This window comes from Neoarius graeffei, chromosome 22, assembly GCF_027579695.1.
Source record: "Neoarius graeffei isolate fNeoGra1 chromosome 22, fNeoGra1.pri, whole genome shotgun sequence".
Lineage (NCBI taxonomy): Eukaryota > Metazoa > Chordata > Actinopteri > Siluriformes > Ariidae > Neoarius > Neoarius graeffei.
In genome coordinates, this window is record NC_083590.1 from 46,353,034 (window position 1) to 46,365,495 (window position 12,462).

Below are 12,462 nucleotides of genomic sequence, written 5' to 3' on the forward strand. Positions count from 1 at the left end.
GTGATGCATTTCGTATGAAAAATGTGAGTTTTTCGACACGAGAAGATAAACTTCATATCTTCAAGCCAATGTCTGATTTTTTTTTTTATTACATCAATATGTTCACAAACAAAAAGCACCCAAATTTATCAAAACAATTCATCGATTTCCTCACAAGTGACTTATTGAAAAATACATCACTCAGTGTCCCAGATGTAATTCCTATGAAAAATATGAGTGGCGTATTTCCCAGTAAAACACTCGTGTCTATATATGTTGCTATATATTCTTCCAATTACAGTATATACAGTGCCTTGCATAAACAGTGTAAACACTGTTAAAACTTTTCCACAATTTGTAATGTTACAACCTGGAATCATTTTGTTGGCCATATACACTTGCATGTACTAGCAATTCATCTTGGAAAGAATGCTGAACAATAGATACATATTACAGTGCAGATAATACAAGACAGTACAAATAAAAGAAACAGTTTTAGACTGCTGACAACAGTACAAGTAATGCAAACTCTACAGATTATATAATAAACACCAGCCGTTTTCAAAGTAGTAACACAAGTTACAAATAAAAAAAAAAAAAACAGTTGCAATTTGTTGTACAATAAGTTTCAATTTGCTCAGTGCAGATACACAGATAACAGAATGGACAAAGTCAGAGCTTATACCCCACACAGAGCCGGTTCAGACCTCCATGGGGCCCTAGGCAAAATTCTGCTAAGGGGCCCTCTTAACTGAACCCCAAAATGTTCAGCAGTCGCACCTGACACCCAGTGCTTCCACTCATCCCCCCTTTAAACATATTGCACTAGTGTCGCCACCTGTTGGTCTAACTCCAAATAAATACAGACCAAATCAGATCAAATCAAATCAAACTAAATGTGTAACAAATTACTCACCATTAAAAATGTCCCTTTCTGCACTTTCTGGATGCAAAATCATCAATAATGTCGCCATATGATATCTGCTTCCCCACATCATGGTTGATGCTCATGATGGCCAAACCACTCAGACGTTCCTGGGACATGGAAGATCTCAGATAGTTTTTGATCATTTTTAACTTGCTGAAGCTCCTCTCAGCTGAGGCAACTGTCACAGGCAGAGTGACAGCAATTCTCAGGGCTATCCAAAGGTTAGGATAGAGTTCCTCCAGATTTTTCTCACAAAGGAAAGAAAGCAGCTCAAAGGCAGTCTGTGACAGTTTGTGTAGGTGGGTGGAGCACAGAAGGACAGCAGGACAGAACTGAGTTCACAAAACTGGCTTTATTCAGCTTTTCAGCCTATGCACTCTCTCTCACACACCCAGACACACGCACACACATCAGTCATCTGGTTGAGGAGAGAGCTCCCTCTGCTCTCGCTCTCTCTCCTTAAAAAGGGCGTGGTCACTGGGAAGACACACAAACACATTAATTAATGACAGGTGTAGTGATTCTGCCACTTACCTTCCCTGACTCTGCCCTCCTGTCACAGACCGATGCTTGACAACGGCCCCACTGCCACATACCCCCACCGCCCGACTCAGCCCGGGTGGCCATCCAGCCTGCAGCCGACTCCCCCCCCCGACGGGAGAGGAAGTCCGCCACTACCATCTGCGCCCCCGGCCTGTGGATCACCTTGAAGTTAAAGGGTTGGAGTGCCAGATACCAACGGGTGATCCGCGCGTTGGCATCCTTCATGCGGTGGAGCCACTGGAGGGGCATGTGGTCTGAACAGAGGGTGAAAGGGCGTCCCAGCAGGTAGTACCGGAGGGCAAGGACCGCCCACTTGATCGCCAGGCACTCTTTCTCAATGGTGCTGTAGCACCCCTCACGCACTGACAGTTTGCGACTAATATATAAGACTGGGCGATCCTCCCCCTCCACCTGCTGGGACAAAACGGCCCCCAGCCCTCTGTCCGACGCATCTGTCTGCAACATAAAGGGGAGAGAAAAGTCAGGGGAGTGTAAAAGTGGCCCTCCACACAGTGCAGCCTTTACCTTAGAAAAAGCCTGCTGGCATTGCTCCGTCCACTGGACCGGATCTGGTGCCCCCTTTTTAGTCAGATCAGTCAGCGGGCTGGTGACATCTGAATAATTAGGTATAAACCTACGATAATAGCCAGCCAGCCCCAGGAACTGTCTCACCCCCTTTTTGGTCTTGGGCCTTGGGCAGGCCGCAATTGCTGCTGTCTTGTTAATTTGGGGACGCACCTGCCCGTTGCCCAAGTGGAAGCCCAGATACCGTACTTCCACCTGCCCAATCGCACACTTCTTCGGGTTGGCTGTGAGACCCACTCGCCTCAGCGACCTAAGGACGGCCCTCAGATGTTCGAGGTGCCTCAGCCAGTCATTGCTATAGATAATAATGCCATCGAGGTAGGCGGCTGCATAGGTGGCGTGGGGGCGGAGGACCCTGTTCATCAGCCACTGAAACGTAGTGGGCACCCCAAACAGCCCAAAAGGAAGTGTGACGAATTGGTGTAAGCTGAACGGTGTGGAAAAGGCCATTTTTTCCCGGGATAATGGAGTCAAGGGGATCTGCCAATAACCCTTTGTTAAATCCAGTGTCGAGTAAAAACGAGCCATGCCTAGCCGATCGAGCAACTCATCAATACGAGGCATTGGGTACGCATCGAATTTAGACACCGTGTTGACTTTTCTATAGTCCACACAGAACCGGACCGACCCGTCGGCCTTGGGTACCAAGACCACCGGGCTGCTCCAGTCACTGTGGGACTCCTCGACGATGCCCATTTCAAGCATGGCCTCAAGTTCTTCCCGAACCACTTTTTTCTTGTGCTCGGGTAATCTGTAAGGGCGGCTACGCACTACGACCCCCGGGGGCATCTCAGTGTGATGCTCTATGAGGTTGGTGTGGCCGGGCAGGGGCGAGAACACGTCTGAAAACTCGGTCTGCAACTGGGCAACCTCCGCGAGTTGGGTCGGGGAGAGGTGGTCTCCACAGGGGACCGGAGAGGTACGCGATGCCAATGTTCCCTTTTGAACCTCCAGCCCCAGCTCCGCTTTCTCCGGAACCACTGACACCAATGCCACGGGGACCTCCTCGTTCCAGAGTTTGAGCAGATTGAGGTGGTAAATCTGTAGCACCCCACCCCTATCCGTTCGCCTCACCTCATAGTCAACGTCCCTGACTCGCCGTGTGACCTCAAAGGGTCCTTGCCACTTGGCGACCAATTTGGAGCTCAATGTGGGCAACAGTATGAGAACTTTATCTCCCGGTGCGAACTCCCTAAGGTCGTACAGGCGGGTCTGTCGTTCTTGGGCCTGCCGCAAATTCTCCTGAGTTAGGTGCGTGAGTGTGTGGAGTTTTGCGCGCAGGTCAATAACGTATTGGATTTCATTTTTACTTAGTGAAGGTCCCTCCTCCCAATTTTCCCGCAGCACATCTAGAATGCTGCGCGGCTTACGCCCATATAACAATTCAAATGGGGAGAACCCCGTGGAGGCTTGGGGGACCTCTCGCACTGCAAAGAGCAAGGGTTCGAGCCATTTATCCCAATTACGTGCCTCCTCACTTACGAATTTTTTAATTATGTTCTTGAGGGTGCAATTGAACCATTCAACTAAACCGTCCGTTTGTGGGTGATACACACTGGTGCAGATCGGCTTAATACCCAACAACCCATACAGTTCGTTCAGTGTACGTGACATAAACGAGGTGCCTTGGTCAGTCAGAATCTCTTTCGGGATTCCAATTCGGGAGATAACGCGGAAGAGTGCCTCCGCAATACTGTGTGCTGAGATATTGCGAAGAGGCACTGCTTCCAGGTATCGCGTTGCATAGTCCACCAGAACTAATATAAAGCGGTACCCTCGTGTTGACCGATCTAATGGCCCGACGAGATCCATCCCAATTCTTTAGAACGGGGTCTCAATTAACGGTAGAGGGCACAAAGGCGCTTTTGGAATGGCTGCTGGATTTACTAACTGGCATTCGCGGCACGCCGTACACCACCTACGGACATCGCCGCGAATCCCTGGCCAATAGAACCGGGCCATTATTCGGGCTAGTGTTTTATCCTGCCCTAAGTGTCCAGCCATGGGATTAAAGTGAGCCACCTGAAATGCCAATTCCCGGCGGCTCTTTGGAATTAAAAGCTGCGTGACTCGCTCTTTAGTCTGAGTGTCCTGCGTCACTCGGTATAATCTATCCTTCATAATCGCGAAGTAGGGGAAGGATGGGGTGGCGTTCAGCTGGAGCGTTTGACCATCGATTACTCTCACTTGGTCAAACGCATGCCGCAGAGTCTCGTCTCGCGACTGCTCTAATGGAAAATCCACGAGGGATTCTCCAACAGAGAGAGGAGGAGCCGGCGGCTCCTCACTCTGACGCGGAGCTGACGTAGATGGCTCAGTGACAGCTGCTCCCACCAACGCGACACCGGGACCTCCCCCTGTTAAATGGCAGGACCCACTCTTCACTAAATGTGTCATTAAATCCCGAAATCCCGGCCAATCAGTCCCCAAAATTATCGAGTGGGTGAGGCGAGGATTAACCGCCGCCTTTACTCTAAATTTTTCCCCTCTGAAAAAAATGTGGAGCGACACCAAAGGGTAGCTGTGAACATCCCTGTGCACACACAACACCTTCACCCCCTGTGCATCCCCCAATGCCTCGTCTTGCACCAGGCTTTGGTGGATTGAGGTCTGATTACAGCCAGAATCCACCAACGCCTGATATGTATCCCCTTGGATACTCACCAGTATGTGATACACTCCAGCCCGATCGAGGGCGGCTCCTGGCGCGTTGGGGATCCGAACCACCGCGCCCACCTCCATTACCGAGCACTGCTGTTGGAGGTGGCCCGGTTCCCCGCAGCGCCAGCAAACCGGCCCGGGCTTCCTCTCTGCACTAGTGCTCTGGGGCTCACTCACCTGAGGGGGGAGAGAGACAGACACAGAGGGGAGACACGGGAGGGCACCGCGGGTGCGGCAGGCTGGCTGAGGTGGCGACGGCCCCCGCCTCCGCGGTGGGGGAATGGAGCAAGGAGGAGACACATGAGGAGGGGAGAGAGAGGAGAGAAGAGAAGAGGTCGTCTGCTGTCCTGCCGTCGGGACAGCCGCCAAATGGTCCTCCGCCAGCTCGATTGCCTGATCCAGCGACGCCAGGTGGTGGCACTGGACCCACTCTGCAGTTCTCGCTGGTAAGCGCGCGACGAACTGCTCCAGTACCACCTGGTCGATGAGTCCCTCGGCGTCGTGATTGTCGGCCCTCAACCACTGCCAGCAGGCGTCCCGGAGTTGCTGGCCAAACGCGAACGGCCGGCCGACTTCCTCCAAGCACAAAGCGCGGAAGCGCTGACGTTGTTGCTCAGGGGTGTGTCCCACACACTGGAGGATGGCCCGGCAAAGGTCCGCGTAGGCCAGCCAGCGGTCGGCGGGGAGCTGTAGCACGGCCAGCTGCGCCTCTCCTGTTAGCAGGGGGAGGAGGCGCGCCACGTGCTGTTCCACCGGCCACCCCGAGGTCTCCGCTACCTGCTCAAAGAGTGTGATGAATGCCTTGGGGTCGTCCTGTGGGCCCATCTTCGTGAGGGTGAGGGGGGAAGGGCCCGCGGCGGTGGAGATGGTGGACCCCGCTGACACGAGGAGGTGCCGGAACGCCCGACGATCTTCCTGTTGCACCAGCACCAGGGCCTCGAACCGTTGTTCTTGCTCCTTTCGGAGGGCGAGCAGCACCTGGTGCTGGCTCTGTTGGGCCGTGGCGAGGGCGTGGATCAGGTCGGCGAAGGTGGAGGACTCCATGGGGCTGTTCTCTTCCGTGCTCGGTCCCAGGTTTCGGCACCACTGTGACAGTTTGTGTAGGTGGGTGGAGCACAGAAGGATGGCAGGACAGAACTGAGTTCACAAAACTGGCTTTATTCAGCTTTTCAGCCTATGCACTCTCTCACACACACACCCAGACACATGCACACACATCAGTCATCTGGTTGAGGAGAGAGCTCCCTCTGCTCTCGCTCTCTCTCCTTAAATAGGGTGCGGTCACTGTGAAGACACACAAACACATTAATTAATGACAGGTGTAGTGATTCTGCCACTTACCTTCCCTGACTCTGCCCTCCTGTCACAGACTGATGCTTGACCACGCCCCCGCTGCCACACAGTCATATTAGCTGATGGTAGGTCAGGTAAATTCTTGATTTCGTTTGCCAGATCAACTTCACTGATGTCACAGTCTTGGTTGAAGGTCAGAGTTTTCTCAAGTTCCATACACTGAGCCTTTAAGGAGTCACTGGACATCTGACATGCAGTGCTGAAGTTCAGCACTACTCCATATTTAGTCTTTACCTCAGAGCATTTTTTAAGGATTTTCCACTAGGAGACCAACTGGTCTGGGCAATACAATCACAGGCCCCAGAGTCCATGCGGCTGCACCGCTGCGGCATATTGTGATGCAAAATGTTTCACCAATCACCATACAGACAAACACACTACAGTGACTACACAGCTATCAAGAGCAATTACCAAGCACAAATGTTATGTCAAAGACACTCAAAGTTACACAGTAATGACATCGGATTCTGACATCAGCCATCTCAGTAACCAAATTTTAGTTTTGTTTTTCTTAACCAACATGATCTTGTGTGTATATCTTATAACATAGATCTTCGTTTTCCTTGTTAAATGTATACTTACATAGTACTTGGTTAATTAATTGCAACTGATTGAACCAAATGATAAGACATAACTTGGTTTAAAATTTGGTCTCCCAGTGAAGCTGGTTTGGCATTGACTAGGAGACCAAATCTGGCCACTGGGAGACCATTTGGTCTCCCAGTAACTATGTTAAAAAATGCTCTGCTTCACCTGGTTCAGTGTTTCAAATCGTTCATCAATGGATGCTATTGTGGAGTCAACCACAATGTTGAAGAAGTAAAATATAGATAAGGCTACTATTAATTCAGCTCCATCAAATTGGCTGCACTTGTTTTACCTTCAGATACTGTACTTAAAATGTAGGCGATTTAGATTATTATTTAGCCTATTTAGCACCATTGTCATAATATTTCACGAGTTTTATTTATTCACTAATATATCTGCATCTATATTTGCCTGTGGGCTATCCAAGCAAACAAAATTCAATCTTAGTAAATATTTATCCATTACTTTCCTTTTTGTATAAGTGCAGTTGTAACTACACTCAGAACGATTGATATAACACTTAAATTGTAGAAGCCAGCAAGACGCACACGGAGACCATCCGGGGTTCACCCAGGGCTCACCGACCTGTTATGTAGGTCAAACACGGACTAGCCCCATCCCTCCCACCCAGAGAGGAGAGTTACCTGACTGCTGTTCCCGCTGTTCATTTTCATGCAGTTTCTTTTTCCTTTTTTCACTCCCCGAGGAATAACTCCGCTTCATCTTGCTAGGTTGATGCACATGCACTGGGAATCTGACATGCGCGAGCAGTGCGATGGACGGTCACGTCGTCACATTTTTTTTTTTCCCATGGGGCCTCTATGAGTTTGCGGGGCCCTACGCAACGTGCGTAGTGTGCGTATTGGGTGAACCGGTACTGCCCCCACAGTCCAAAGACATGCAGGTTAGGTTAGGTTAACTGGTGACTCTAAATTGACCGTAGGTGAATGTGAGTGTGAATGGTTGTCTGTGTCTATGTGTCAGCCCTGTGATGACCTGGCGACTTGTCCAGGGTGTACCCTGCCTTTTGCCCGTAGTCAGCTGGGATAGGCTCCAGTTTGCCTGCGACCCTGTAGAACAGGATAAAGCGGCTAGAGATAATGAGATGAGATGAGATGAGATTCATAGAAGTGGTTCTGCTGGGCAGGCAGGTGAGGGTGAGTCATGCAGCTAGGTGATTTTTTTATTTTTTATTTTTTTGACCCGGTAACATTTTGGGAGTCCTCTCAAGACTTAGGAGCAGTCTTTGGCACTAAACTTTTACTGAGGTTTATTCAAAATCAGCCTTTTAGCTTCCCTAATTCCTTTTTCCAAGGTCACTTGGCTTCATTATACTGTATGCCTCCAGATTACAAAGTAACCGTATTAGGTATACTACCAGTCAAGAACCGAATGCTTTCTTTGATACTTTTTTAAAGTGAAAAAGAAGCCAAAGTCATATTTTGCAGATGGTCCTTCGATGGTGACTGGTTTATTTGCTAGTGCTGTGCTGCTTGAAAACAAGTTGAATTGATTGTATTGCTTGCCAGGTGGTGTCCAAACGAGCAGACATGGCTATTGGCTCATTAACCATCAATGAAGAGAGATCAGAAGTTGTTGAATTCTCGGTTCCCTTTGTGGAGACTGGCATCAGCGTTATGGTCTCTCGGAGCAACGGCACCGTCTCTCCATCTGCTTTCCTGGGTGAGTCATTGTGATCTTGGGTTATGTTACAGTACCTTCTCAACAGTAGCACTAAATACAGAATTGTCTGAACTGGTGTGGAAAAAAAAAACAAGTAAACAGTCTAATCAAAAACATTTAATTTTCCATTTAGTCAGTTTTCCCTTTTTATTTACCTATTCCCTATTTTGCTGCCTGCTTATTATGCCTGTAGCTCTGGGGTTGAGGTTCTGTGATAGTGAACAAAAGATTTTGAGGTCAAATCCCACTGCAGATGGTCCTTCGATGGTGACTGGTTTATTTGCTTTCTCAGTAATAATCTTCAATTATTATTTTAAATTGTCTAGTGCTAAAAAAAAGATGTTTCTTGTAGTGTCCCACAAGAAACATGTTGGACACTAAACTTCACAGCTGAAAATGTACTTTGTCTTCCTTGTAAGTTCCTTTAAACAAAACCAGGTTATTGTAAGGTTTTTTCCTTAAAACGTTTCCATTTGTTTTTCACTTGTTTTTCCCCTTATCAGGTCAGTGACAAACTTGACCACTCTGTGCATCTCTTGTTATAGAGCTCCCGCAAAGGAAGCAGGTTGCAGCCAATGATCTTTTCTGCTGAGCAGATGATGTGATGGAATTTTGCCTTTTTCCTTGCAGTGCATGATCCAAACCAGACAGTCAGTGATTATGTGAAGACAGACTCTGTGACAGAAATGCAAATTTGCAACAGTAGTGTTTGTGGCAGCTGGAATTTTCTTAGATGTTGGTAGAAGAACATACTCTGTAGGGCCTTCATGATGATGGAGACAGTGTTGGCCTGCCATTTAATGTTTTGTGAAATGGTGGTCCAAAGGAATTTGGAAGAATAGAAGAAGAAGAAGGAAACCTTTATTTGTCACATGCACACTTCAAGCACAGTGAGATTCATCCTCTGCATTTAACCTATCTGAAGCAGTGAACACACGTGTGCACACACACCCAGAGCAAATTCATTCATGAATTTGAATGACTCCACTTGGGTTACCACTGTTTCACTTATGATGAATGGAAGTGGCTGACAGGGTTGTCTCCTAAAGTCCACAAACATCTCAACAGTTTTAAGTGTATTGAGTTTCAGCTTGTTATGACTGCACCAAAAACCTTCTGTTTGTATGCCGACTTATTACCATTCTATATGAGATCAATTAGTGTTGTGTCATTTGCCAACTTCAGAAGTTTTACAGACATGGCTCTAGAGGTGCAGTCCTTTGTGTGTAGAGAGTAGAGCATTGAAGACAATATGCAGCCCTGTGGCACTCCAGTGTTGAGGGTCAGAGAGTCTGTGGTGATCTTCCCCAGCCTCACATGATGCTTCCTGTCAGTTAGTGTTTCTGTCAGGTAGTACTTGGTATTTCACTTTTAAAATCAGACTCAGACTTATTGTCATTCAAACCATGTGACATGAAAAGAACGAAACGCAGTTATCCAAGTCTCGGTGTGTGCAGCTTGAATAAGTAACTAAATAAAAAAGTTACTTATTCAAGCTGCACACACCAAGACCTGGGTAACTGCCTTTCGTTCTTATCATTTCACATGGTTTGAATGACAATAAATCTGTCTGATTTTAAAACTGAAATACCAAATGCTACCTGATGTGTAAAATGTGTAACGCTGTGAATAAAGACTTTATAAATATTAATATTTGTTGAACAGTTGATATACAGTACTGTGCAAAAGTCTTAGGCACCCTATTTTTTCATACAGACTTTGTTATACATTTCTATTTTAGAACTTCTACATTATCTTCTACATTATCTTGAACAAAACATTTTAGAGTTCCAAATGTTCATTTTCCAGCACAAAATTAAATGTTACAGAAAAAATTTGTATCTGAGCAGCATATTACATAAGACAGCACTTTTCAGATTAAAGAAGAAAACATAATGAAGGCTACTGGGTTTTGCTACAAAAAATAAGAAGCAAGTGTGACACTCAGTGTCCAGAAGAACTGTGGCTGGTTCTGCAAGATGCTCAGTAAAACCTACAGCTCATTTCCTTATAAAACTGCACTCATTGTACCTGAGACTACTATTTTTCTGAAAGCAAAGGGTTGTCTCACACCAAATATTGACTTTGTTTCATTTATGGCTTACTGCTGTTTATAGTATTTTTTTTAATGTTGAAACATTTCATTTCTTTATTTTTAAGCCATTTTTGGTCTACAGCATTTCTTTACATGTGCCTAAGACTTTTGCATAGTACTGTAAATGATGACACTCTGCCCTACTGGCCCCTTTGGACAATCTGCCGCTAAATGTCATCCAGTATGCAGCATGAGAGTGAAGGATTCAGTCTATGAGTCATTGAAACATGGTTGGGACTCCAAACTGAAAGAATGGGTGACAAATTTATGTCAATCAAATGGAGTGGGAAAGGTTGTTTTCTCATGAGACACTGAACAAGGGAATCTCAATATACCTTAGTCAAAAAAAGTGTCAAATAAAAGGGACCAATACCTAACTGACTGAGCAGTTCATCAATGTGTGAAGTTGAATAAGCATCAAATTTAGACACTTATGAAGTTGAACAAATTGAAGTTCACACAAAATTTGGACCACACTATCCACCTTTGGCACAAAGATGACGGAGCTTGACCAGTTATTATAGGACTCCTCAATTACCCCCATATAGCGCACAGCCCTGGAGCTCATCGTGAACCACCTTTTTATGTGAGTGGATTGAGCCTCACTTTATAGATTCACTTCTGGTCCCAGTTCCTTCCTCTTGGGAAGCGAAGCCACAGGGACAGCCTATCTTTGTGATTTTTAGAGATTTAGGTGGCTTATCTGCAATGCATATGTATACCTTACCTCATAGTCAACAGCACCAACACAAAGAAACCTTGCCATTAATTTGGAGCTCAGCCTGGGTATAAAATAGGCACTTGATCTCCCGGTGAAAACTCATGTGGCCACGTTCCCTGTTATACAGCCAGAATTTACATTTCTGTAGCAAAGCATTTGATTAAATCATTCCACTAATCATTCCATTATCTATTCAAGGATGGTAAGAGCTGGTACAATTCAACATAATTCCTGATAATTCATAAAGTTTGTGAAGTGTTCATAATATGAAAGTGCCCTGGATGATCAGAATGTCTTTCAGTGACGTTCAGAAGAGCTCCTCCACAGCACAAGTGTGCAGATTCTTCTGATGAGGCATTGGTCCCAGATATAGCATTTCATAATCAATTACAACTAACATTAAATGATGCCACTGTGCACTCCAATCTGTTGGCCTGACAAAGTCCATGGCAGTTTTTTGAAGGAAACCTCTACTAATCGAAGAGAGCACAGTGGCACTTCTGGGGTGGCTAGAGGATTCACTACCTGACATTCACAGGATGTCACACACTACCTCTATACATCTCCATGTATGTATGCCTGGCCAATAGAAATGGACCATTAGACAGTTTTGTGTTTCCTTACATACGTAAATGGTTGCAAAGAAAAGTATCTCCCCATGGCTCCTCAGGATCAACAACTGAGTTATAGCCCCCTTTAATTTCAATGCCTTATATCACTTGATAGAGCCCATCACTGATAATAGAAAAATATGGGTAGGAAAAAAAAAGTGTTATTTGGCTGGTCTTGCTGACTATCATCATTAACTTTCATGCGATTGAATGCATGGCTCATGGTTTCATCTTACTACACTACATCTCACTACGATTGCCTAAATTTCACTCACTAGCATACTGTTCTTGGACAGTATGCTAGTGGGAGAAATTTAAACAATTATTTCTCAAAATAAGCAGATGGGTGAGGTGAGGACTAACCACTACCTTTAAATCAACAGAACTGAATAATGACAGGCACTGGCAGTTATTCATGAATAACACACATGCACACACATCACCTTCACCCAATGTCATGTCCCTCAGTCAGCAGCCACTTGTCACAGGCATACTGAAACTGCGAGACAAACACAAATGGTTGGCTGCCCTTGCTGAGGTCAGGGTCCTGATCCTCTGCCACCATTGTTCCACTGTTTGGCCAGCCTACTCTGTGATGGCCTTTTCCAGATCTTTTCAGCTGTCAGACGTTTTACCAATGATAAGAGGCAACATTACTTGTAAATTGTCAAAATATTGATATTGACAGAGCAATTATCAGACCAAATGATTAGGA

General features: G+C 46.2%; 1 protein-coding gene across 1 annotated transcript in view; it reads left to right on the forward strand.

The window, feature by feature from the left end:
• grin2da (glutamate receptor, ionotropic, N-methyl D-aspartate 2D, a) overlaps nt 1-12,462 on the forward strand; it is a 254,280-nt gene that overhangs the window by 162,406 nt on the left and 79,412 nt on the right. The window contains exon 7 of the mRNA XM_060903952.1: nt 8,167-8,320. Within this exon, the coding sequence (XP_060759935.1) occupies nt 8,167-8,320 (154 nt within the window). The remainder of the gene's footprint in view (nt 1-8,166; nt 8,321-12,462) is intronic.